Source organism: Thunnus albacares, chromosome 5 (assembly GCF_914725855.1).
Source record: "Thunnus albacares chromosome 5, fThuAlb1.1, whole genome shotgun sequence".
Lineage (NCBI taxonomy): Eukaryota > Metazoa > Chordata > Actinopteri > Scombriformes > Scombridae > Thunnus > Thunnus albacares.
The window spans coordinates 15,494,696-15,522,101 of NC_058110.1; the positions used below are offsets into that span (position 1 = coordinate 15,494,696).

Below are 27,406 nucleotides of genomic sequence, written 5' to 3' on the forward strand. Positions count from 1 at the left end.
GTGCTTGTGAGAATGATGAGACAGACCAGCCTGGTGGTATGCAATTGAAAAAACATTGGTTAAGAGTTTATTTTACTAAAGAAAGAATGGCAGAAATGAATAATTCAACAAACAAAGGACGCCACTTCTGATTTCCATTTTATTTCACAAAATACACATAAAACACAGCTGTATACCAAATATCTTACACCTCACTGTCTGTCATACATATTTGGGTATAAAAGAATGAGGCTTTTTATTTTTACAAATATCAACCAAATGTCAACAGCACAGTGGACAGCACAAGCCGGTACAACAAAAAACAACCACATGATATCTTGAATTTGTCCTCTCAGACAGTAGAGATTTAAAGGAAACAATAATTTTGCACTAAACATAGTCTGCATAGACATTTTTCAGCCTGCTGAAAGAAGCCATATACATGCTTGATGTTCAGTGTATTTTATCACATCACCAAACTACAGACCAGTGTAGACTAGATTTCACAAAAGTAATCCAGTAATGCCATCTAGTGGTGTAAATCCATACCCCGAGAGGAAAGATATTTTCTCATGGACTGAGTATTGAAGTCACATTACAGAGAAAACACCACAAACTTAACATGTAGTTTGGTTTTGTTATTAATGGTGAATCTCACACACGATGCCCTTCATCATGGAGTAACTTCTCTTCTCCAGAGATAAAATTTTCATTCCTCTTCACTCATTCATGTTCTTCTTAAAAACCTGCTTGCACACCTCTCCTTCGCAGTACAGCTCCTGAAGATAAAAGGTCACAGAAATACCAAGTAAATAAAATGTAATTGAAAATCACAAGCATACAAATTGTGGGAAAGTGAATCAATTCAGTGTAAAATGTCCATATTCATATTCCTACCAGATGTAGTTTGTCCTCTTCAATCCAGTGAGCCCAGCCCCGGTTCTTCTTCTCTCCAATCTGCTCACACACCAGTTTATTTCCCTCCCATTTCACCAGTGACTGCACAGAAGAAAAAAAATAAATCAGAACACTTAAAAAAATCTCATAGCTCACATAAAATGCAAAACACATCAAATAATCTACAAAAGGTCACAATCATCTTCACCTTGACGTGTCTGTTGTCTAGTCCCTTGGTAAACTCCTCAAACTCCTGACCCACTCTGAAGGAGACGGTGTAGTTTCGGAAGGTGCTGGACGTTTTGATGATGAACTGGTCCCCCTGCTGCTCAATCACCTTCCTCATCTTCAGCCTCAGAGCAATCTTTCGTAAGTAAGCACTGACACCTGAAGAGGTAGACAAATATTTTCCCTGAGTACAAATCTGGTGGACAAACTCACCCTCAGGCAAGAAATACATTCACTCACTCAGTCCCATGCATACCGTAAATAGTATTGTTACAAAAGCACAGCTGAATGTTTATTTTTCCACCGTGGCTATGTTATATCTGCATGCATTTTACAGCACAATTAAAGTTTGAATGACAGAAATGCAGACATCTCAAGGCTATTCAACTATATTTGATGTTAGAGAATAGTGTTGGATTAAAACATGTTTAGTACAACTTACCCAGTGCAATCATGTAGCCCTCAAAGTTGTGATTGCTGATCATGTCCCATGTACCACAGAGGCTGGCTGGCATTTTGAGCACCTTTTTTGCACTCTTTATGTGTGTGAGAAGAAAAAAAAAAAGGTGATCCTCACACTGCCGGGCTGCTGAATTGTCCCAGGAGGCTGAAGACAATGCTGTTCTGTGAGAGACGTGGAGGTATAAAGGGGAGGTGTGCCCTCACCTCATTCGCTGTCACCTGAGGACCATGTGAGGATGAGGGAGGTGCTCTCATCAGTGCCGAGGAAGACAGACGTGTCTGACTGGTCCCACCGTGCAGGTCATTGAATCATAAACTGTCAAATTTGCCCCAAGTGTCACAAGATTAAGTGTACATGCATACACAACAGGGAAATATTTTGCTCTTAATGATTAGAGGAAGGCTCTTTTGGTTAATTATGATCCTTTTTTGTTTGGTAGTTTCTTCCTTTTACTCAAATCATTACAAGAAATGTTGGACAGATTTGCAATACACAGTGAATATGCAGTAATTTAAAGATTTTCTAAACAAAGAAAAATCTCAAAGTCCATCATTCCTACAGCAGTAGTTTTGTTTTTTGGTTAATGTTAGTCATATCAGTGTAAAAGATATTGATATAGATTTGTACTTTTTTTCAATTGTGCAAATCTAACTGTGGAATAAACCTCCTCTGGTTTCAAAGCTTTGTTATGTTATGTTAAACGTGACGCACCTTTCTATGCAATGAGGAAAATAATATTGACGTTAGTTACTCTGGCATGTAGTTTTGAGGAATTGACGCAAACCCAGTTTAAAAGAAAATAAAACACATGAACCTCGTGACTTCCTCGTGATCACATGTGCATATCACATGTGTCACAGGTACCTGACACTGACATAGTAATGAACTGTTTAATAGGATAAACATGACTTTGTGATGTAATGAAATCATTACTTTAAAGTTTGAATAACCAGGTGTTTGCTGTGATTTCTTTTGATAACTTTAATATCATTACTCTACCGTTAAAAGTAAATCAATCAGATACAAATGTGATATAATGTAATCAGTTATACTTCAAGAAACAATTGAAGATCTCATTTCAACACTGTGTTATCACAATGAGTGTTTAGTTGGCTGCAATTAGCTATTTCAGCTGCAATCTTCTTCAGATGATGAGTACCTGAAACATAGACTAACCCCCCCACCCCCCAACAAACAGGTGTCAATTTGAAACTTCCTTAACTGAGGATATTAGGAGTTTCTTATCTGTGTGATAATGACATTGTAACAGCAATGAAAAGCTTCCGAGGTGAAAAACAAAAGAGGATTGTTTATTTCATTTCCAGTCAATACAAATCACACTTTCACTCTGAAATCTGCAGCACTGAGTGATTAAAGGCTGTGTTTGCCTGAGGGAGCGCATGGAAAAACCTGCTCTAGGTACAAAACATGAGGTGAGTCTGGAGGTGAATACTGAAGCAAGTGAAACAAGAAACCGTGATAAAGCAAGTAGAGATTCATCTGTTGCTGATCATATTTCATGCAAGATCAAACATGATGTATGCCGACTATTCCGCACAAAACTGTGAATCTCTAGTTCAGTAACCACACACCAGATTGTAGCAATGACATTTAGATGATCTGAGAGCCGGTTGAACTGCTGCTAAGTTATTCTGTTTCTGACTCATGAACTTTCCCACACACACACACACGTAATAATTCATCATCAATTACAACTAATTACATAACAGTTACTAAATCACCTCACACTGGAAAGTCTATGCAAGGTTATCTTCTTAAAAAACAAACACACATTTTAAAAAATGACTAATCTGTAGAGCAGGCACTGGTGGAAACTTAAATTAACTTTCTTGAGGTGTGTTTCATTTGTTTTCAGTTCACTGTAAACTCACAACACTCAGTGCAGACAGATTACGCTTCTGTTTTTGAAGCCGCAGCAGTTAAACATCCTCAGCTTGAGGACGCACCCGTGTATCTCTGAAGGGGAGCTAGAACCACGTCGGCATTTTTCTGCTCGCTCTCTGCAGTGTAGAGGCCGTGCTCTTTAATGTAGTCGACCACGCTGTCTGGCAGCAGGTACCTGACGCTCTGACCTCGACGAAGCGCCCGGCGCACGTGAGTGGCCGAGATCTCGTTGGTCACCCATTCGCGGACCACGTGGATGTTCTTGCGATACTTCCACAGCATGTCTGACTGGTGGATGAACTTGTGGGGGTCGTTGCCGCTGCGGGAGATGCAAACCAAACCGTAACGGCCCACAATCTCGGTGATATCCTCCTGCTTCCACAGATTGGGGGTCCCGAAGGACTCCAGGACATCGGCCCCGCACAGCAGCATCAGATGAGGGTTGTCTGAGTGAAGAGAAGACAGTTTAGTTAAGGTGGAAGAGGTCATAACTCTGTCAGTAGGCAATGCTGGGACACTAATACAACTACATTCAAGTGATTTACTCCTTTGTGACTAATCAATGCTGTGCAGACTCTTTTAAAAGCGTATTGTAATTAAGTATCAATAACTGTTGTGACTTAATATATCATATTAGGAGATATCTTATTATATCTTTTATCTTATTCTATTTTAGCTTGTTTTAATTTCTCATGTAACTCTTTTAAATTCTATTTAAATGTGTCTTTTTATAATGTCTTGTGTTTCTTTTACATTTTGTCTCACTGCCTTATATGTTTTATGTGCTTTGTTGTTGAAAAGTGCTATACAAATATACTTGCCTGGCCTTAATAACATCTCCATTATGATAAGAGACTCTTAGCACATAATACATGACACTGTATGCGCTTCTCCTGCTAGTGTTTATCATCTTATGTAGTGCGGTTACATGTGGATTCATATAGTCTGACATTCTTGTCACTAGTGTGAAGAATGTTGTAATACTGATCGCTTGGGCGTGATGTTCCAACTTTGTCACTGATGCATGCATCTGTCCTTTACTGTAGGTGGTGTGACTGGGTGTCACTCACCACACCTTGAGTATCTGCATCATTCAAGCATTGTCTCCTAATAATGAGTTAAGCTGAATACAGTAAACCATGAATACAGTGGAAGCAGGATCAGACTTGTTGCCTGCGTGGAATCAGGGGTTTGGAAAAGGGAGGAGATGAAAACAAAGCAATCGTACATAGCTGCATGTGACCCACCTCTCCTTTTGTGCTCAGATGTACCCTCACAATTCTCCTGTATGCGTCTCTTTTTTGTATACTTGACAGTGTCCACATCATCATTGTTCTGCTCTGTTGTAAGCAGTTCCTCATAGTGATGCCTGAGTAGATACAAACAAATTAATTTAGCTTTAAATACAGTAATCAGATCTTTGATACATCAAAACTTAAAGAGCAGGAGGAAAAACACAGTAGGGCTGACTGTATTGCATACAGGTTCCCATACAAGCAATGTTAGTTGCAGTATATTGACAATATATCAGTTAGTATACAGCAAACACACTGGTCCATTCAATAATGTGGAGTAAAATGTGGAGCCATTTTTGTAATTACACTTTGCACTAATTTATGGCCTTTGTTTATCATCTAAAAATTATTTCCTTTTAGTGTAAAGTACATTTTTAATCAAATACAACTTTAAATTTGGCAGTTTTCTTTTGTATGTCTGCAGTTTGGATACTTATTCAGAATTGTTTTTACCATCAACATCAAATGATTAAACTTTAAATATCAAATTATAAAACTTGTATTATTATAGATTTATTATTGATGTCTATGTTTACTAATATGTTATAGATAATTGCTCAGTAGTCTACAGAATTTAATGTGGTTTTGATTGAAACTTCAGAATCAGAGACTTCTGACAGATTTCCCCAAACAACAAATCACCTGTTTGTGACTCTATGTCAGTGATACTTTAGTCTGTTAGTCTGTTATTTTGACCATATCAAAGCAGTGATTTCTCATCTGGATTACAGGGTTAAGGACAATGATTCTTACTAAGAATTATTTTGGCAGCCCCTCACAGCTGTGCCGCTTTGTTTACAGATACATTTTATTCTTTACAGCAACAAGTCAGAACCTGTCAGATGAAATACAACTGAAAGCACACAAAGGTTTAGTCTTTTCTAAACCTTCTTACAAAATTACAAACCTTTCAACTGGATATTGAACAATTTTTTTGCTAAATACAGTAGTTCCTGTTCAAAATCTGGAACCCTCTTGCCACATTGTGGTAGAAACTGTCAACTGTGTCAACATTTCTCAACATCAACACTCTGGCTCAGGCATTTGTTTCCTATTTAAAAAATGATAAAAGCTGTTAATATATAAAACAGAAACTATTATTTGATGGAAAAATGGCCAAGAAAGATACTTCTGCAACAGTTATAAATAAATGATATTCTTATTTATTTAAACATAACAAGCTAAATAATGAAACATGTCAGGTCCGAAGTTTGATTTAAAGCTTTCACTTTTAATACATTTGTGATAATTGATTGAGAACCAGATTATTCTGTTTATATTTCTGCAGAATGCAAAGATAAGCCTGATGCCAGATTTCTGAATCGCTGCCCAGATCTCAGATTCCTTCAGTGAATGAATGAATGAAGAGAAACCAAACAGAAATTCAGTCTGTTAATCAGGTTATGCAGTTATGGAACTTTCTACCCTAAAGTCACAGTGCTTCAAGAGTCAATCATCAAGTGGAAGGAACTCTGTGATAACTTGTGACAACTGTGTGTTGTTTTGTTTTTTTTACTTTTAACAACTTTATGACTGAAATAAATAAAAGCATATATTGTTCATTGTCACCTCCTCAGTGTCTGACACGCCAAGGGTTTAACATACTGTATGTGTGAACAGCACAGATGACATGATACAAGAGTTATTAGCATGCCTAGAGAATTCAGCTAACACCACTAAGAACCTATAATTTGTTAACATTTGTGCCAAATTAATACCACCATCTCAAACAGCTAGAGGGGCTGCTTGTAAATCATCGCTTTAATAGTCATTACTACTTGCGGTGTAGTCATTGACAAAGAAGAAGAATAGAGAGAGTGATTAAGGTTAAAAGGTCTGACAGGTAGTGTGTTACTTCTATAATGATGACTCAAGGTGAAAAAAAAAACACTGCAGCAAGAACAGGCACTGCCAGTAACAAGACATAAAGAATGTAAACTTACCGAACCACTTTAGCTGTCTCCACCCACTCAGGCTGCAAGCTCTCCCACGAATCTACTGTGATCCAGTCAGAGTTCTCTGTGGCCAGTCTGGCCATCTCCAGACGGTGACGAGCCTCGATCAAACCCTTCTTCTTATAGCCATCACCCACTGCGGAGATGATGCCTTTCACCACCCTGTACTGACCTTTTGACATTAAGGAAATAGAGTGAATAAACAGATGATTTAGGGCAACAGCACAAAATTTGCACAGAAGTGTTAAGCAGTAAACTGGGAAACTGATGCTCTTTTTTTATTCACACATCATGCACATAAACTCATATGATAAACTGAAAAGAATACTCTTAAATGGTTGCTTCACTTAAACTACACATTAACACATTTTCTTACTTACCTCCATTGGAAACTAGAAGTGGTGGAATATAACTAAGTACATTTACTCCATTACTGTACTTGTGTACAATTTTGAGTTACTGTACCTGCAAATCTCAATTTTCTGCTACTTTAAACTTGTACTCCACTACATTTCAAAGTGAAACATTATACAGTATATAACAAAACTGAGTACACCCCTGTGCAATATCACTAAAATGTTAAATGTTAAATTAAATTCAAAATTGTATCATCTTACAATAACTGTAGTATTTTTAGGGTGAAGTGTCGGGTATTTGATCTTATTTGTAATTAAAAACAAACAGGTTAGATAGACTTCATTGAAAATACAGGCCTCAAAGTACAACCTCAATGCAACAAAAGTGAATACACCTGTGACCACCAAATCAAAAATAATTACACCTGTGTCTTTCAATTAAGACTAATTGCCCGAACAATGTTATAAAAGAACCTGTGAACACCACAACTTTCTCACTTTTGGTCTGAGTTGTGTCTAATGCAACATGGCTCCATATGGTGAGGAATTAAAACAAAACAAGTAAGAAACCAGATTGTGAGACTTCATAAAGATGAGAGAGGGTACAAGATCATCAGTGAACAGAAGCCAAAACACAGTTGCAGCAGCAGTTAGGAGGTACAGGAAAACCCAAACTACCAATAACAGAAGGTGCAGTGGCCGTCCTCGAAAAATGACAGCATGCACAATTGCTATTATGTAACCTTGCATTGTAAAACAGAAGAGCAAGAGCTTCTGACTCAGCACAAGGATTATCTGTGGAAAGCGGTGTTTCAGTGACTGCTCAGACAGTGCGAAGCGAAGGATATTGCATGAAGGCGACCTCTAAAATGCTCACAAAACGGCACAAAACTGCAAGATTAAACTTTGCCAAACAACACGAACAGAAGCCTGATAAATGCTGGCAGCACATTCTTTGATTACATGAAACCAAAATAAATTTGTTTGGATCAGATGGGGTCCAGCATGTTTGGGGTGGACCTGGCCAGGACTGCATAGTGCCGACCGTGAAACATGGATGTGGAAGTGTGCTGATATGGGGGCTGCATGAGTACAAAAGGTGTAGGGAGATGACATTTATAGATGGGATTATGAATGCAAGTTTATATACCCAAATACTGAATGAAAAGATGACTCCCAGTCTCAAGAAGCTTGGCAGGAGAGGAATTTTCCAACATGACAATGATCCCAAACACACTGCAAAAATCACACAAGAGTTTTTAAACAAGACTAGGTGAAAACCTAGTATATGGCTGGACCGTGTATGGTCAATGTGCAAAATTGTGGTCAATATGTTACAAGGATAGTCAGTGGTAGTGTCTATAATGTTCCTGGATATTAAATGTTCATCTGTAGTGGTCCCAGTAATATTTGCTGTTCAAGTGTACTGAAGTAGTATCACATGACATGGTTAAGCTACATTTGAGTAAAAAAAAAAAAGAAAAAGGTTATAAATGCAGTTGAAAGAACAATATTTTCCACTCATATCTTGGGATGTTTGATTAGAAAGAGAACTTATTTTAATTCTAATTATAACTATTCTAATTATCTGTTAACTCCTCCTGCTCTTTCATCTGTCTCTCATTTTTCACTCTGCATTGAGTGTTTTGTCAGAGTGATTTGGGGTGTTTTAAGTGTTCATACGCCTTATTTCTGCCTCTTTCCCTGTTGATGATCATGGAGGTTCCGGTGGAGATTGTAAATGAAAGTTTTGACAGCATTTTGGTGCAAATTCAGGAGGCTTATCTCCACCCAGTTACCGCAGTTACAGTCAATTCAAACGCACCTGCAGAGCAGCCGCCCACACTTAACTGATATAACCACTATATGAGTGTCATGTTTTACCTGCAGGACTCATGTTTTAATGCTGTTGTTCATGTTGCTGTTGCTGTGATGTGAAAATGTCAGAAATAAAAAGCTTGTGTCCTGGTATTAGTTCAGTTATAACATCCAAAGGCACCGCAGAGCATCTCTCCTGCTGGCTGCTGACAGCGCTTTCACCTGGAGAGTCGATCACACTGGACGGTAGAGGAAGAGACATTAGAAATGCTGGTACACGTCTGTTTCAACAGGAGTTTAGCCGACTTCTCTGTATTTAACACTGGAGCTCAGAGCGTCATGCTGCTGTCCTCCGCTTCCATTATCTTGCACCGATTCATTATGAAAGAGCAACAGCCAATGAGGAAACTCCAATACTCGGCTGGCTGACCAATGGTGAAACTTCATCACTCAGTGACTCACAGACAACCGCGGTTATAGGGCTAGTCCGTGGCCGGTCAAGCCAAAAAATGAAAACTATGACCTTGCCAAGTATGTCCCCTGACTTGAACCCAATCATCTGAATCATCTGTGAAGAATGACAGAACATCTCTCCACAGATTTGGGCAAGACTGGTATGCCCGGGAGGATTGAATCTGTCATCAAAAACAAAGGCGGGCATACAAAATATAAAAAAATAAAAGAATGGAGTCTCACTATTGAGGGGTATGCTGAATTTCGTTGCAGTTTGTTCTTAAATATGGACCTTTTATAATAGTTTAATTAGTCAAACATTCTGTTTTTCAAGTGAATTGTCTTAATGCTTCTTGAGTATTGTATAAAACCTAATAAAATTGTATTAAATGGAAAGGATTTGTTATTACTTAACATTTTAGTGATACTGACCAGGGGTGTACACAGTTTCATTATATACTGTACTTTTCACTTCACTACATTTATTTGACAGGTACAGATTTGCATATTAAGATATCAGTTCATAAAACATGATGCGTTGTTACTGTTCAAACTACCCCACAGTATATAAAGTAGTTAAAATGAACTCAACTCAGACCAGCTACTATATTAAAATCTACAATATTCAAATCTTTATGCATCAATAATAATAATCCAGTAAAGTACAGGTTACCGTTGCATCACTAAACGTATTTTTTGTCAATGCTGTGTACACTGCATATATTCCCTTCACCTCCTGGTGAATAATTTAAAACCTGAGCAAATTAAATCTAAACTATCTAAATGTGAGTGAAAAAAAGTGTTATTGCATAGTGTATAGTAAACCAGCCCTTTAAAGAAGAATCTTTCTGGGGGGAAAAAAGACCCCAAAAAGAAAAGGGGTCCTTTTTTTTTACTTTACCTGTGTCTTCTAGATGATCTCGAGCTAGTTCAAACATCCTCAGGTGTAGGTTGGTGATAGGATTGAAGGACCCACAGGCCAGCAGGACCACGCTAGTTTTATGACCCTCCATGCCTGCTACTGGAGCTGGGTTCACACTTATAACAGCAGATAGGGAAGGGGAAACAAAGGCTGGTAGTAAGTAAACAGTAATTGTTTTCGAGGATCACATGTCAAAGACCTTTCTGGATAGTAAATGATGTGGTACTCTATCATCAAATGGCGTTGATAGCGCTGTCAGTGATTGTAAACAGTAGCTAAACGTTAGCTTTGTTGGTAACCAGGCAACGCGAGCTGGGAAGACGCTCCAACTGACAAAACACAGTTTAAACCCGGAACAGAAGTTACATAAAATGAAAGCGTCTTCTCACTTTAAGTAAAATAATGAAAAAACTCATTGTAGTACCGGTGAGAAACGACGGCAGTCAGCTGCTCTGTAAGGCGTCATTTGCTTCCTGTGCGGCCGTTATGGACAACATTAATATCAAGAAACATGATTGGACAGAACAACCAGGAAGCAGAAGAAGAGCCGCACCCACAGATTATGAGCTACGTTCACAACCACATCGGCAAACACTCAACACTCCCAAACCCCTATTTAAAAGTAGTTGTTTTAGCGGATTCCCGTGCAGTGATCCAGTTGGTTTTACGGCACATTCGTCAAGCTTATGCGAACATTTGACTCACTGATTTGAGCACAATCGCCAACTGTTTACAAAGAGAGTCCAGGTGAGAATGTCTATTAGCATGCTAGCTAGCCACCAAGCTAACTAACTAACTAAACTTTCACTGTTGTTAACATAACAAGGCCCGAGCAAAGAGACTTTAATAGTTCGTCAGTGTCAGTTGTGTCTCGCTAAATATTTAACATATTTGTCGTGATTCTTGCTTCAGCAACGCCATTTCAAGACAGTCTCCAGATAGCATGCTAGGTTGTTTGTAGCATACTTAGGTAAGAATGCCCAGTAATAAGTAATAATAATGCATTTGATTTGTACTGCACTTTTCATTCGCAGTGAATCTCAAAGTGTTACAGAATTAAACACTTATAACCTAAATAAAATAACAAAGAGATAAGATGAAAAGGTCTTCCTGAATAAAAAAGGTTTTAAGTGAGATTCTTGTCTGTTTTTCTGTTTTATTCTCTGCTTTAGCTTTTCCATAGATTGGAAATATAACTTGAACTAAGGATGGCTTCCCGCGGGAAATCAGAAACTGGGAAATTGAGACAAAATATGGAAGAGCAGCTTGACAGACTGATGCAGCAGCTCCAGGATTTGGAGGAATGCAGGTGCAGTATAGGAGAAATACATTAAATACATGAGGCTCTTAACTGAATGAGCAATTTATCTAGAACATGCGTGATGATGCCAGAAAATACTATATAGGCTTCCATCTATTTTTCCTGTGTCTCTGTAAGTTTCTCATCCAATCTTTATTCTAGAGAAGAGCTGGATGAAGAAGAATACGAGGAGACCAAGAAGGAAACCTTGGAACAGTTGAGTGAATTCAACGACTCTCTGAAGAAGATCATGACAGGAGACATGACACTTGTGGATGAGCTCAGTGGAATGCAGCTGGTATGGACGACAGTGGAACTACAGTGTTGTAACAGTGATTTAAGGATGTTAGGGCTTATAGAAGAAATAATCCAGTGTGAACAATGATTGGTGAAATGTTAATTTTTATCTGATATCTCTATTGTTTTCAGGCAATCCAGGCTGCCATCAGCCAAGCGTTCAAAACCCCAGAGGTGATCCGACTTTTTGCTAAGAAGCAGCCAGGACAGCTGAGAACCAGACTAGCAGAGGTTTGGATTGCATATGTCTAGGATATGATGTTTTATGTTTGTTTAATGTGCAGTTGTGGTCCTCAGTGTTTATCTGTGTGTTGCTTGGCCTGAAAAATTTGTCCAACTGATGTGTGACATTCTGCGCAGATGGACCGAGATGTTATTGTGGGGAAACTGTCGCGGGATCTGTACACGCAGCAGAAAATGGAAATCCTCACAGCCTTGAGAAAACTGGGGGAGAAGGTGAGTAACACTCACAGCAGAGATGTGGTGTTTTTTTTTCCACGGGTTCATGGATGATTCAGTGGCTTGTGCTCGAGTCCACATGAACTCTTAAAGCTGCACTGACTTATTTTTAGTCACGTAGCTGTCGGGTGTAATAACAGGCTGAATACTCACCACAGAAGAAGCTGTAACATTTTACAAATGTTTGTGTGTTTGATGAAACCCTGAATTAAAAACACTTTTTCTTTTTGCTTCTGGTCATTTTGACAGCTTACTATAGAGGATGAGACTTTTCTGGCAGAAAACGCTACAGCTACTCTGAGCCAGTTTGAAAAAGTGACTGCAAACTCAGGTGAGCATAAACACCAGCTTTCACTGAAGTGTTTAATTTCACAAATCGCTGTGTGAACACTCATATTTACCTTGTTTTGCCTTCTTTTCCAGGGTCCGAAGATAAAATTATGGCTTTAGCTAGCTCTGGTGTGAAAACCAAGGCATAGTAATTATACAAAATGTTGATTTTAAGTCGACTTTGTTATCACCAAGACAGAAAATGTGCCAATTGATGGTTGATTTTGTAAATAATCAGTGCACTTCTAGGTGTTGCTGTAGATGCTAACACTTTTTAACAGTATTGTTTTATACCCCTCAACGTCTTTTATTTGTTCAGATAAGTGTATATTGTATTATAGATACAAGCATGTGATTTCTTAAATATGAAGACATGTACATGAATGTGAAGGATATTCCAGGCAGTTCATGAGAAATAATTCTGTTGTGATTTGTGTTATATTTCTTATTGGGTTGCTGTGTCTATCTGTCTAAAAACCTAAAAATTCAATGGTGTTTTTAAAGATGTTGAATCCCTGTATGAGTGCTGCAAGTGTTGTATTATTATAAAGATGTCATATTATTTTAATTCAACTGTGCTGTCTACAGGACTTTGGACAAAATAACAGAAATACAACATGAAACAGAACTTTGAAGTGACTAAATTACACTACAAAGACAGTAACACTAGAAAGTGATACTGTATGCAATATGCATACAGTAAGACTTGACAATATGCAGCAGTGTGTCAGCTCTAAGATGTGTGAAAAACACTCCTCTCAGTTTTCAAAGCAATCAAGCAATAAACATCCGAACAGTAAGTGCATGAATCACAGGTTGTCACAAAAGGTTTTAAAATAGCGAATGACTCAAAAATGATGCAAAATATGATATTTAGGAGGCTTTGAGAGCTTACATGTATAGTTATTACTACCATCTGGAAACTGCCATTTTGTATTAAGATGTGAAACCAGACTGGACGTCTGGGAAAAATATAGTCCAATGAATCTTTGACCAGTTTGCCTGGAATTGGATAAGAAATCCATTGGATGGATTTGTTGCTATTGTGAAGAGTCTGTGATGGTTTCAGCAGCTACTGTATCTCACGGGAGTCATTCAGTTTGATTAATGTGGTCGTTTAACAGCCGAGGAACAGGAGGTCACCTTACAGTACCAGATGCTCCTACACTGTTCTTCATGCTGTCCTCATGCTGCAAGATAATTCAAGAAAAGGGTTACAACAAAAAGCCCTGAATAAAAACAAACGTGACTGAACAGGTTTTGGGAGCATACTGGAGGGGAGAATACGAAGTATAGTTCAGACTCCTCTACCTTTAAAAGACCTGGAAGATAATTATGAAAAAAGAGTCACTACATACAGTTGGAGCACATTTGAGAATTTACATTTAGGAGTGAAGTTGTTCTGGAGGCGGAGAGGCGGCCTCACACATTATTTGGTTCTGGATATTTATGTTCTGTCCAGTGTTTACATTATTTTGTCCACCCCCTGTACACTCACAGAATGTCAAATATTTCAAATAGTGCTTCAGTTGACCACTATTGTCTTAAATTAACAATAATCAACTTCAATTTTGCATTATATTTCATCTTCAATATGACTGAAATTATTTTATATTGTCAGTTTACAGCTTCAACTTCAGCTATACGTATATATAGCTTTGTATCTATTGTTTTGAATGGAAGTAAATCAAAAATTGTTACTAATTATGTTTGTGAAGTTCTGTTCCACGTATATTTTTGGGCTTTACAGAGGTTTTCATTTTCACCACCAGATGGCAGTAACGCTCAACACTTTGAGCAGCAATACCCACAGTATCCAGGGCGTGTACTCACACTACACACCAACACCATGTCTAGTGATACCCTTACAGTATGAGCGATGATTGAAGGAAAACAACAGACAGCAGTTATACCCCATCTCATTATCCTTTATTTTTGTTTACGAGCAAGCATCACCTTCACTACAATTTGCCTTTCAATTGGTAGAAAAGTGAGAGCAGCTCCAACAAGCACAAAGGAAGCATCCAACTGTTCCGAAAACATCGTCACCTTTCCATTTTTGAGCAAATTTTTAAAAGAAAAAAAAAAAAAAGAAAACAAAAAATATATATATCTGGAGTGTCGTGGACGTGTGAAACAGACAATCTGAGAATCAGTAGTGTATCACGTCTCCTTCCTCACTCCAGTCTCACAACCCCCACATGGAACGTACACAAACTTGTGGTTCATGCAAAGTAAATTCCCCTTACATCTTAGTGTTATTACAGTATGGCTGCGTTTCAGTTTGTTAGGCAGTGACATTCAATTCAACCAACTCACACTTTTAGCTCGGGGGGCTGATCGGAAAGCATAAAACCCAGAAAATTGGAGATGGTGGAGTCACCGAGGAGACTTGACCGCAGAGTCAGTGTGCACGATTCAGTGACCCTTGGTACTGTACTTTTGTAGATGAAATGTGGACATTAAGTGTCAGACATAATGAAACCGTGAGAGTCGACAGGATTATAACTCTTGTGAATTTCATGCTGCCCTCGAAATCATTTTCTCAACAACTCAGGCAATAGGACACTGTTCTAAATTACCTGCCACTATACACAAATAGGCCAATTAACAGTATACCCATGTATGCTGCCAAAGCAATTTCATAATGTACTGTACATCTTGTTAAAGGTGGATTCCGTCAATATGATTTAGTACAATATCTATAGAAGATACAATATGGATCTACTTCGTCTACACATCAACATGGACACATGACATCTATGTAAAACTGTTTTCACTTTTAATAAAACTAGCGGTGGACTATTGTTACGACAAACTGAAAGAAAACGTAATAAATCCACAGCTCTGTAAGAAATCTAGCTGTTTACAGTTACAAATTAAAAAAAAAGAAAAGAAAAACAAAATTGCCACAAATAAAAGAGCATGGATGAGTGTTTTTGTTAGATCTGCTAATTGCGCTATGATCGGCAAAAGGCACTCCCATCTCAGCCGGCTCAGACCTGGCCCCCATTTTTTACAAGTCCAAGTCTTCATGGAGGGGAGACTGTTCACAACATTTTCCACCACAGACCACTAAAAAAAAATAAAAATCATAAATTAACCTAAGAAACACAACTGTGCGACTCTAACTCTCAAAAGTAGCCTGGAAACTGCCTCCAAAAAAGAGCCTTGTATGTGTTTTTTTTTCTTTTTTCTCAAAATTCAATTTTGGCATCTGAAAACAGATTTGCATGCAAAATATCAAACTTGCAACACCTGCATTTCTAATCCTGATAACGCCGCACTCTGCTCACTGCAGTGCCCTAAATCTGGTCTTAATTAATGCAGGTGTGAGAAATGTTTACATTTTACTTGGTGCCCAAAAACATGAGGCAAACACTACATAGTTAAGCGTGACGGTACATTTGTATCTGGTTTTTGTGAAAGATATATATATATACAACAGTGATGAACAACAGTGTCTGAGAGGAGATAAGAGGTTGGACACATTTTTCCCAATCAATTGTATAAGCTTGATACTAATACCAGAAAGAAAATAAGTTTACCAAATGTAAACAAGTATCTTAGAACAACTCTACAGTACAGTTCCATGTACAATAAAATCTAGTGGTCTACTGCAAAAAATATTTCATTTTAAGATTCAAACAAGAGGAAGATCCATTTTTAAATTGTTTTCTTATTGTAAACTATGCAGTCGTTCCCTCAGTTGTTATTCCTTAAACTACAATAAAGACGGTGCTTGTTTTGCAATAGGAAACCAATTTAAAATTGCATCTAATATATGTATTATTATTCCAAGTTAAATAGCTGTGCCATGGAAAATAAACTTGCAACAGATCAATTCTGAAGAGTACTTTCATTTCACTGTTCTCCCCAAATAAACAATGCCAGCATCTTCACTGTTCAGCCAGGTCCCACTAAAGCTAGTCTGTCATAAATCTGATCCTTCAGTGGTTTGAAGGTTTTTTGTTTTGTTTTTTTCCTTTCCCACTTCTGTCAGCACAGCAGGACTGTGATACGGACGAAAGGCTTTTTAAAGCTGCTGAGGAAATCTCTCGATTTGTCCAAATGCACTGGCAGAAACGTTAGTACCCATATTTGAAGATCGACAGCACCACAGAACCCCGGGCCTGCTGTTTGTACCGTTCCACGCGAAAATGTCGATTTTTGTACATTAGCTTTTCTCTGAGCGTGATTTACTCTGAACAAAAAGAAAATCCCTTCTGTACAACAGTGAGATCTATTGGGAATGAAATACACTGACGCTTGGAGTAGAGCATTGCCACCTGTGCAAGCAAAGCAAAGCATGTATGAAGCTGAGCCCCATCGACCAGTCCTGTCTAGCAGAAAGCAAAAGAAATTATTATAAAGGAGACAAAATGGACACCACTTTGTCATGGAAACCTCTGCTTAACAGTCCTGGGTTTCTCATCATGAAGCAGACATTTTTGTACAAGCATGATGGAACAGCTTTTGCGGAAATTTAGCGACATGCTACAGCCTCTGTGACACAAATATTCTACATTACGTACTGCGTCATTTTAGATATTGGACCCCGTTGAGCAGGCCTTCACTAACACATCAACTAATTACATGGTTTCTTTATATTTACAAAATCTTTAAAAAGCAATTTATTTCTCTACACATATGACTTCTCAAATATCCTCATGCACTAAAAGAACAAAAAAAAAAAAGAACAAAAAAAAAAAAAAGAGAAAATGCGGTCTACTTGTTAAAAGCATTTCATTTCACTGTGGACTACAAGTCAAGGAACTCAAGTCAAAGCTATACGTGATTTTAGCGGCAAACAAATCTAAAAGCAAAGAATAAAATTAGGAAAAAAAAAAAAATTATTCTCCATTTTGAAAGCCTTACGTCTGAGAGAAAACAAAAAGTGCAGGGTTGGCTTCCTCACGCAGTTCAAAACAAATGTTGGCCAAGTTTTCCTGGGAATTAAAATATAATAAATAAAAAAATAAACAGTAAAAATCAGCAATCTGGTGATGACTACACTACACTGAGTACCACCACTAAGATAACAACAGGAAAATCTTGACCATATATATGCTGAAGGGATTTTTTTTCCTTTTTTTTTTTTTTTTTTTTTTTTTACATCATGGCTCCTCGGACATGAAACTGGGGGAGTGTGTGTGTGTGTGTGTGTGCGTGTGTGTGTGTAGCAATGAGTATGAGCATCTGAGTGTGTGTGAATTGGCGATGTGTGTGTGTTTAAGGAGCTTGTGTTGCGTGTGTGTGTGTGTGTGTATGTGTGTGTCGTTCTAGTAGGTGAGGGTGGAGTCGTCCCACTCCAGCTGCTGCTGTCTGCTGGTCCCCTGCTGGTCCTCCGGCTCCCCGCCCTCCTCGTCTTCGCTACTCTCTGACTCAGCGCTTGTGATGTCATCTTCCTCCTCTCCATCCTCGCTCTCCTCCTCCTCTTCCTCCTCCTCCTCGCTGCTGTGCTGGTCCTCGTACGTCTGCATTAAAGAGACACGGGGAGAGAGAGAGAGGGAGGGAGGGGGTTGTTTGTAGAGACGTTCTGATTTATACATTTTAATCATCTAAATTGCTCCTGATCCTCCTCATGTGTTATAGCGTCACCCATACTGACTAACTGTGTGAGCTGGTAGGAAGAGCTGCATGCTCATGTATCATGGACACTTCCTACTTATATCTCTCAGACAGGGCGTGCCCTGGTAGGTAGCCTACTGATTAAGTCGCATGCCACATGTTTCTTGTCATCTCTCAATTGTCGCTGTCCAATAAAGGCATAAAATGTGAAAAAATTTACAATTTCAAGGTGTCTGGGATTTGGGTCCTGAGTAGGTTTATGGGTTCAAGTCACTTTTCCTCACAGGGTTAAGTTGAGAGATGGCAGAGGGGATGAAAGAGTTTTTTCTATCTATTAGTTTTTGCTAATGGGACTCTAAAAAGACAACCAGAAGATAAGATCTGGATGTAGCGGATGGGAGATGTCACCCTGAATGGACTCAGACAGACAGCGATTTTGCTGCAGACATTTTACACACAGGGTTGCAACATCTGCCATTAACATGACATGTACTGATACTGGAAAAAATCTTTATTTATGTTGTGGTAATACTGTTGATATTGTCAACAACATCATCCCCATGTAGTGAAAGACCATTTTAAATTTGACTTCAATAGCTGGAGGTCATGTAACAAGATGCCAGTGAACACAGTGCACACAGTCTATTCATGTTAACCAACCCAACTGGTTTGTGATACTAAGGACAAGAGACAAAAAAGATCCAACACTGATCCAACACTGATCCAACATCCTGTGGTTTAAAGTGCCCATACCCCCCACCAGAATGTTTATAGATCGACAGAGTCTCAATTAGTAGGGATGTAATGCTCTTTTATATTTCAATCAAACTTTTGACTTGGGCTAAGACAGCTGTATTTCTTCAGCTGTGAACACTGCAGCTACATGAGCAGCAGCTCTTAAAAGATGGTAGTTAAGATGCTGGTGACTGGGGCATTGTGACCAGCTATCAGCAAAGAGAAAAATGATAAATTAAATTAGTTGTAAGCCCACATAACAGCTTAGCAAGGCATGAATTCATATTACTGATATTAACATCCTGCCCACAAGCTGACTCATTAATTGAAAGAGAAAAATGCTCATTTTTTTGTCTGAGGCACCAAAAATTATCTAGATCTCTGTGAGTCTTATACAAAAATAATCTGAAGTGATTCTTTTATTCTAATTAAGCGAGGTAACACTACAATAAAGTCTCTCCCCCATCCCCGCAGGACTGTCAATCATGAGAGATCAGATAAAACTACGGTTCAGTCGCAGCATTAGCAGGTGAAAAGCTGCCTCGGCTATAACTCGACCACGTTGGTTGAGCTTTCTGGCTCATCACCAGAGATGTCCACTCGTTTTCCTCTGTGGGTATACTCGGTGTGTTTTTACCTCCATGGGGTTGACAGTGATGGTAAGGGCTGAGTCATCCCAGTCCATCTCGTTCTCCTTGCCGTTCTCCTGGTCTCTCATGGTGCGCTGGTGTGCGGCTCGGATACGGAACACGCCCAGGATGATCATGAACACCAGGAAACTGACACACACGACGATGACGATAGTGGCGGCGCTGGGAACCACTGTGAAGGAGCAAAAACACACACACACAGACATAAACATAAAATTACAGGTTCGATGGAAAATTATGTCCCATTTGCACATGGGCACTTAAAAACCAAGTTACAGCCAATTGGGAAGCTCAGGGTCTGAAAAGTGAAGCAAACGTTAAGTGACATAAACCTGGATTCTCTCGTGCGACTCCACTGGCTCCAAAAGGAAGTCAGATTGTATGTAAGTCTATGAGAAAATGACCCTTCTTCTCACTTAATTTATGTTTGTTAGGTAACGTAACCATGGCGTAGATGGCCCAGATTCACAGAGAATAGGCGTAACCGTCGCTATTTCAGCGTGTTTTCAGTTTATGAAAGTTAATTGTAACATTTTGGTCGCCTAAAAAAGTCTTGGTCACCATTTGGTTGTAATAAAAACCCTCTACGGAGTCAGATGTTCAGTTTTTTCCGGCAAGTACATTTCATTTTAATGGTTTTAAGTCTGTTTTTTGCCAGCAAAAATTAGCATTAGCATTATCACAGTTAACCATAGACTGTAAATGCACCGTGCTAACCAAACTAGCAGCTAGCGTTAGGGTCAGCTCCGCCCTCTCATCCAAATATGGCCACTTCTGGCTCAAAAAAATCTAAGATGGCGATGGTCAAAGCTCAAGGCTTTAAAAAATGGGAGTCCACAAACCAGTGGGTGACGTCACAGTGACTAAGTCCATTATTTTTATACTGTCTATGGTTAAAGTTTTATGTGAGGAGACACTGTCTGAGAGCATTTCATGAGCTTAATTTGTTGGTGTGCCTGTGCTGATGTTAATGGGCTCTGAGCAAACTGCAGATGAATGCTTTCGGCAGCTCTAGGTGTGTCTCTTTCTTTAAATAGCTTTGCCCGTCTCCCTCTAACCTGCTCCACTTTGCCCCATATTTGCAGTAAAGGGCCTCTCCTGTGCGGTGGCAGGCTTAGTAAGCCTGACTGCACAGAAGATTACTGAAGCCAGGAAATAAAAGGTTGTGCTCAGAGCACCGCCTGTACAGATGTCACAGGCAGCACTCAAGTGTAATCCCTAAACTTGTGCCATTTAAAAAAAAAAAAAAAAAGCGAACCAGTGCTTCATACGTGCCCTATTTCTGGTTAATAGACTGTAATCCATCTGCAGTAATGCTTGCCATATCAGACGCCAAATATTTTTTCTAAAGCATAACAATTAAGCAGATTACTGGTTTGATTATGACATTTCCAGTATTAATTTTAACTGAACAGCAACCTCTTGCAGTTCCTTGAATGGCCACTTGAGGCTGGCTCCAAAAGCCAGTCAATCCCCATAGACCCCCTTGTTAAAATGCCCAACTTTACAGCAGAAATAAACATGTTTACAGCCTGGTACAAAAAACTAATTTCTCCGTTCAGGACAACTGTACAGAAGTGAATTTTTATATAACTAACCTGTTTAAATTTTATTAAAGCTTGAAGTTACGCATAATTAAAGGTGTGGCCGCTTTAGGTGACAGGTGGGTGCCATCACAGGCAAGTCGCTGCCATGGCGACAACATTGGTTAGGTAACGTAACCATGGTGTAGCACCAGATTCACAGTATAGGTATAGGTATAGGCGTAGCCGTAGCTACTTCAGTGTGTTTTCAGTTCATGAAAGTTAAGTGTAACATTTTGGTCGCCTAAAAAAAAGTCTTGTTCAGCATTTGATTGTACTAAAAGACCCCCTTTTTTTTTTTTAGCCTGTTTTTCCCTCGCGAAAATTAGCGTTATCATTAGCATTATCACAGTTAACCATAGACTGTAAATGCACCGTGCTAATCAAGCTAGCAGCTAGCCATTAGCGTTAGGGTCAGCTCCACCTCTCATCCAAATATGATCACTTCTGGTTCCAAAAATCCAAGATGGCGACAGTCAAAATACAAACTCAAGGCTTGAAAATGGGAGTCCAAAAAAAAATGGGTGACATCAAGGTGGTTACGTCCATTTTTTTTTTTTTTTAACAGTTTATGAGTTTAACAAGTAAGTAAAATACTGCAACTGGGGGACGTTCCAGCAGGGTTTCTTTTAAGTGCAAATAAAAAACAAGCTGAATCAGTACTCATCAAGTGATTGTAAAACTGGGTTAAACTGGGTTTCTGGAATGTATTATGATGCCTGGAATTTTGTTTTAGGACGAAGTGGACACATGTATGAACTAAAATAGTCAGGATGTGTGGAGTCAAACTGACACTGAAATTTGTTTTTGTGTTGTTAAACTTTTTCATTTTGTTAGATGTTTATAGAAGACTACTGGTAGCTTCAGCACAGGTCCTATCTAGGTGCTACAAGCAACCTGGGAGAAAAAAGGTTGGTTTGTGTAACGTAAAGGACAAAGAAAATAACATATTGTATTTGAAGCCTAAATTTTCAAATGTTGCAGTACCTGAGGCCTGGTGAGCGTTGACCAGGTTGTGACCAGACAGATCCACAGAGGCGTGATGGACAGGGTTGATGAAGTTGGGCTGCACCATGGCATTGTTAACATGCTCCATGGGATTAGCTGTGTGGATTACATTCACCTAGAGAGAATTAAAAAAAACACACACACGTAAACCATCACAGAATCATGTCAACAGATTTTTATTTTAGATGTACACATGACACAAGAATGCTTCAGCAACACTGGGGCGTTAGATGCGTCACCTTTATGTGACGTCACTGACAAACGCTCAGTCATACCTCAACTTTGAAGTCATTGCTGATGTAGCGACCGTTGAGTTCAGAGCAGACCAGTTTGAACTTCCTGTCAAAGAGAGCCTCTGTGTGCCAGTTCTTGTAATGGATCAGATGCAGGACCTGCTCATAGTTGGCCATGGTGTTCACGCCTGGAACATACAGAGGGGAGCTTGTGTCAACATGAAATTCGAGCAGAAAGTGTAAAAACTCAATGTATTAGTAGGAAAACAGTGAAAAAAATGTAGTTTTAAGATGATTTAGAAATATATTCTTAAAAATGGACTCGTACACTAACACACTCTGGTTAACAGTGTGAGCTTTGTGCTTACATTTAAATACCTGCAGTTGCATATTTTTATTTGTTCACATGTAAAGACTCCACATTATACAGATTTTAAAGAGTTCATCATAATCCAGCTCAGTAGTCTGTACCGGTGATGACGAGGCCGAGGTTAGAAGAGCTCATCTCCAGGCCGCGCTGCTGCAGCTGAGACATGTCCACCTCCAGGCTCTCGTGCTCCCCGTCCAGTTCGTCTCCCACCACGGTCACTTCACACGTGTCCAGGTTGTGCATGATCTCCTCCGACACCACTGTCTCTTGGACTGAATGAACAATGTAGAAAAGAGATTGAGAATGAAGAGTTGTAAGGCTCTGCTCAAATGTGTTTTAATCCTCATGTTTTCATCATACAACAGACAATCCTTCATCATGAACTAGTGTTAAAAGCCGCATAGTACCACTTTGTTATTTTATTTTACTGAATTTGTACATTTTACAGAACAGATGTTTAAAACGAACAACTCACATAAACTAATTTGAAATTATTTAAATAGCCCCATTAAAGTAGCCTGTGTTCTACATTTTGCTTGTGAAAAAAATAACATTTCATGCACATTCAGTTTACACTTCTGTGGAAGCTCTATTAAGTGATTCTTAGTCTTCTACTGTCATCTACTACTCTTGTTTGCTTGTTAGGTGATAGCAACTGATCTCTGGTAAGCCCTTTTGTCCCACATGCCCTGCTGTTCACCACAGGACATCAAATCTTCCTGTATCTGTGTCAACCTCAGGGCATGTCTATTGTCTCTCCTTCTCTTATATATATATATATAAGCCTAACAGATGGCGCAGCTAGTCAACTGACCCCTCCCATAAAGTAGTAAACAACTTATCTCTCTTCTGGCTCCCTCCCTCTCGCTCTGTCTATCCAATCCTTTCAGCTTGCAGGCGTAATCCTGCCCAGTTACTGTATATCAACACGGCTTTTTAACTGCACATTCGCTGTATCTATGGACCTGTTCAGTTTCTGAGGTGATTCAACCGAGGTAAAAGATGAAGTATCACTTTGTATCACACTGCTTCAGGAGGTGCAAGACTAATATTACACATGTGACAGTGTTAAAGTAGAAAATCAGTGTATATAACTCAAGAGGATGAGCCGGCTGTTACATGAACAACACCAATAATCCGCTGAAAAAATGGGTTGGCTTTATCCACTAATTCTCTATAACATTACCAGGGGTTATGTAGGGGTCTGATGTGCATTTCCTCTTACCTGTGGGGTCATCGTCAGCTCCCTCTGCGGCTTCAGACTCGGCGTCGGCTTCTACTTCGCGGGTGATGGTGCTCACGATGCGCAGCTCAGGGAACAGCGTCACACCTTCCTGGCTTTCGAATTCGGCGGCGCTGCGGGCAAAGTGGTCAATTCCGCTCAGGCTGATCTTGGGCTCTTCGGGCTGCAGCACCATCACGTAACCTTCAGCATCCGGCACTGTTACGCAGGACTCCTCGTTGAAGCATCTGGGGAAAGATTTAATTTTGAATACCTGGAATCCTGGATCTTTTATCAGGTTTTCATGTAGTTGCTGTTTTATCCTTTTGCTTTTAAAGACACCAGTGGAGTTTTGAATGTGCCCTGTTTCTATTATCTAATTATGCATGGAAAGACATAACACAAAGATTGGCTGTTACTAGCTCATAACAAACATGAGAATGACCCAATAAGGCCAATGTAAGTGAATAAATTTAAGCAACAATGGTGCTAAATCAGTGGTGAACTCCCAAATTTGTCTGATCGACAAGACTGAGGATAAATGATGTGAAACTGTATTCAGGAGTTATTGTGAGCACCAACTGGCCTGATGTGTTGTAACGACTAAAAATACTACATGCTCTTTTCCAGGAAGTAAGAGAAACATTTTTTTGTAAACAGGTGTAGTTAATGATGTGGAGAAAAAGCTTACAAGGGGAGAAAAAGGTCATTTTTCATTTCACTGTGACTGCAAACAGCAACTCAACATATAAAATGCTTATTCTAGCGCTTCCTCTACATTCATTTAGATGTAATGGCACCAACAGGTGGAAAGTTGCTCTAACAGGTAGGAACTGTATATGTATATGTATATGTATATATACATATATATACATATATATATACACACACACACACACATAGGGAAAAATGTGTTCTCTGGTGTAATTACTTAGCTGGTGATTTGTGCGTATGCAAATAAGACCAAATGTTTAACTGCAACACTACCTGGAAGCAGGCTCAGCAGAAACCTGAGAGTCCTAATACATTTTCATCCATCATCTGCACATGTAGTGCTGTTTTGTTATTCACATTTCAGTCTCTGAATACATCCGTTAAAAAAAAAAAGTCAACATCAAAGAGAACAAGAAAACAAAACAACCATACAGCTCTTCTGCCTCCGTCGTTCTCCAACCCTAAAACTGTTTGTTTATTGCCTTTTTTATGGAAATCGGGTAAAACTCTTGACCTCTATTTCACCACAACAAACCATCCTTACATTTCAAGTAGAACGATGAGCCCTCTCTGAATGTTTATTAGGCGGAAAGAACCTCTTTCACAAACATTCGGCTGCCGCTGGCTGACAGAAAAGCAGCACAGAAGATAAATAACTGGTGAAGTGTTCTTGGCTTCTGCTACTTACTTGACGGTGGTGGAGATGCGAAGGTGCCTGATGCCGGGGGTCGGGAACTGGCGGGAGTTCAAGTAGGAGATGTGCTGCATGACCTTGTCAAAAGCATCAATGTCGTCGCCTTCAACGGTCAGGGAGGACTGGTTGGGGTTGAACTCCACCTGAGAGAAGAAACAAGGTGAGAAACTGTGAGGTTTGATTCTTTGTCACTTAAAGCTGTTACTTACACCAAAGATGTGTTCTCGGGCTGATAGTAAGCATACAAAGCATTTGTACCCATGTTTGTACAGCTGAAACGATCCATCATTGGCTGATATACTGTCCTAATTTTATTTTTGAAAACTGTTAATTAATACTCTTTCAGGGCAGCAAAGTGTTCAAATCACTTTTTGGTTCCACTGCTCACAATTCACACATAAATGCTTCCTGGGAGAAACAGCTGAGAGTAGGTTTTCTTCCCCTTAAAGGGTCACAAGCCAAAAACATTGGGAACCACTGAGTTAGACTGTCTTCTTGATGCACAAATATACTCAGCCTGACCGAGGTTGAGTGTGTTTTATGTAAGTCTCTAAAGCACATTGCCCTCCTCACCTTGACAGTCGAAGCTACCTCCTCGGGCAGCTGCACATCCAGGCCCTCCTTGCAGGTGTACAAACAGTCGATCACCTTCTTGTTCTCCAGCTTGCCAGAGCGGATCATCAGCCCTGCAAGGTTCCCCCGGAAAAACTGAGCCATTCGAGCGTTTCCGCCTGGGTACGCCAGGATGGAGATGAGGAGAAGAAGACAGTAACACACACACACAGACAAAATAGTTACTCAAGTGTACTTTACACAGACTTCACCTTTTCTGGGCTGACGACTCAAGCATGCCGTCTCAATCTGCAAAGCCGACGTGAATGGTGTTCATGCAAGTTAGTATGTGTGCCCTTACAAGGCCTGAGGCCCATAGAGCAAGACAGGAGAACGATGGATGAGATTAAAAACGTCTTAGGCACATGCAACATCTGCATTAACAAGGTGGACTGCTGCATGCTTACTGTGGGGAAAAAAATGGCATCAACAAAAAAAAAAGGAAACTCAAAGAAGGGATTATCTTAGATAGCGATGAAATCAATCCTCTTTAGTCACCTTATTTTTACAAAATAATGGAACCATCTTGAGGATTGCAAAATTCTCAAAATATGCAAAAAACGATCAGAAGTTTGGAGCCTTGAAATAACAATAAAACTGTATTTCAATATTTCTGTGAGATGCATCAATTCTGCTGAATGTGAGGTGAGAGAATCGTGTCGTGTTTCTACTAATCCATACTGAGCAGAATCTGCACCGTTGCAGAGACGAACCTGGATCTCCACATCTCAAGGTCACACAGTAATTCAGTGGTGTGTGTGTGTGTGTGTGTGTGTGTGTGTGTGTGTGTGCTGCTGTAGCTTTGTTATCTGATACGGAGGAGCTACTGCTTCTGACCCCAAGGTCATGTTCTGAAAGAAGAGCCTGCACGGCCAAAATACTGCAGCCAGGTCAGAGTTTTGTGCTCGTTATGTGTCTATTTCTGTTCTGCTTGTGTATCAGGTTGTGGTGGAAAAACAACTGTCAAATAGCTGCAGTGAGAACAGTGTATGAATGGAGGATGAGGAGGACGCAAAAGAAAGTCAGGCAGCATTAAAAAAATCACACCGGTTTGATTCATACTGCATCATGCTCGAAATAGTAAAAAGAGATCATCTAGAATGAATGTATGGAAGTCATTCTAGTCGAAATGGCGTGAGGATGCGGTTAGCGTGGTGGGACATTGTAGACACATGGACATATCTGAGGAATGAGGGAAAGACTTGAGCAACCTGAGGTGGGCTCAGAGACTGTCTCAGTGTCATTGTCATGTCCTGAGTTTTCTGTAGAGGACAGAAACAAGAGAGCAGGAGGAGACAGGGAAGAGGGTTGAGGATCTGTGGGAGAGATTCAGATGCTACATACGAGGTCATGGTCC

The 27,406-nt window shown here is 39.5% G+C and overlaps 3 protein-coding genes across 7 annotated transcripts in view; 1 reads left to right on the forward strand and 2 right to left on the reverse strand.

Moving 5' to 3' along the window:
- Positions 1-122: 122 nt before the first annotated feature.
- On the reverse strand, positions 123-10,796 carry LOC122982268 (nicotinamide/nicotinic acid mononucleotide adenylyltransferase 1-like). Its single transcript, XM_044351455.1, has 9 exons — positions 10,696-10,796; positions 10,251-10,387; positions 6,711-6,894; positions 4,720-4,841; positions 3,535-3,918; positions 1,547-1,765; positions 1,085-1,263; positions 877-978; positions 123-758 (listed from the first exon to the last, which is right to left on the reverse strand). The coding sequence occupies exons 2-9, from the start codon at positions 10,360-10,362 to the stop codon at positions 699-701; spliced, it is 1,362 nt and encodes a 453-aa protein (XP_044207390.1). The 5' UTR covers positions 10,363-10,387; positions 10,696-10,796; the 3' UTR covers positions 123-698.
- On the forward strand, positions 10,336-14,789 carry lzic (leucine zipper and CTNNBIP1 domain containing). Of its 2 annotated transcripts, none has more exons than XM_044350371.1 (7): positions 10,336-10,427; positions 11,444-11,580; positions 11,734-11,869; positions 12,001-12,099; positions 12,229-12,324; positions 12,577-12,658; positions 12,751-14,789. In XM_044350371.1, exons 2-7 carry the CDS (start codon positions 11,480-11,482, stop codon positions 12,804-12,806), a joined length of 570 nt encoding a protein of 189 aa, XP_044206306.1. In that variant the 5' UTR covers positions 10,336-10,427; positions 11,444-11,479; the 3' UTR covers positions 12,807-14,789. The 2 variants fall into 2 exon arrangements, with proteins under 2 accessions (XP_044206306.1, XP_044206305.1); XM_044350370.1 differs by lacking the exon at positions 10,336-10,427 and adding an exon at positions 10,798-11,018.
- Positions 14,565-27,406, reverse strand: part of clstn1 (calsyntenin 1) — a 39,424-nt gene continuing 26,582 nt past the window's right edge. For 2 of the 4 annotated variants that reach the window (XM_044350366.1, XM_044350365.1), the window contains 9 exons: positions 27,261-27,311; positions 26,011-26,168; positions 25,432-25,580; positions 24,033-24,277; positions 22,909-23,079; positions 22,480-22,625; positions 22,184-22,319; positions 19,601-19,785; positions 14,565-18,134 (listed from right to left, as the gene is read on the reverse strand). In XM_044350366.1, coding sequence (XP_044206301.1) covers positions 17,940-18,134; positions 19,601-19,785; positions 22,184-22,319; positions 22,480-22,625; positions 22,909-23,079; positions 24,033-24,277; positions 25,432-25,580; positions 26,011-26,168; positions 27,261-27,311 — 1,436 coding nt within the window. In that variant the 3' untranslated portion in view covers positions 14,565-17,939. The remainder of the gene's footprint in view (positions 18,135-19,600; positions 19,786-22,183; positions 22,320-22,479; positions 22,626-22,908; positions 23,080-24,032; positions 24,278-25,431; positions 25,581-26,010; positions 26,169-27,260; positions 27,312-27,406) is intronic. The other 2 variants (XM_044350369.1, XM_044350367.1) reach the window with 1 other exon arrangement.

Bases quoted from the DNA above. Each gene is read 5' to 3' on its own strand.
- LOC122982268 (XM_044351455.1), bottom strand. From the start codon at position 10,362: ATGGAGGGTCATAAAACTAGCGTGGTCCTGCTGGCCTGTGGGTCCTTC. The intron at 6,895-10,250 runs GTAAAGTAAAAA...TAATGTCAAAAG, and splicing joins AGATCATCTAGAAGACACAG to GTCAGTACAGGGTGGTGAAA. The intron at 3,919-4,719 runs GTGGGTCACATG...CTCTTCACTCAG, and splicing joins ATCTGAGCACAAAAGGAGAG to ACAACCCTCATCTGATGCTG.
- lzic (XM_044350371.1), top strand. From the start codon at position 11,480: ATGGCTTCCCGCGGGAAATCAGAAACTGGGAAATTGAGACAAAATATG. The intron at 11,870-12,000 runs GTATGGACGACA...TATTGTTTTCAG, and splicing joins AGCTCAGTGGAATGCAGCTG to GCAATCCAGGCTGCCATCAG. The intron at 12,659-12,750 runs GTGAGCATAAAC...CTTCTTTTCCAG, and splicing joins AAAAGTGACTGCAAACTCAG to GGTCCGAAGATAAAATTATG.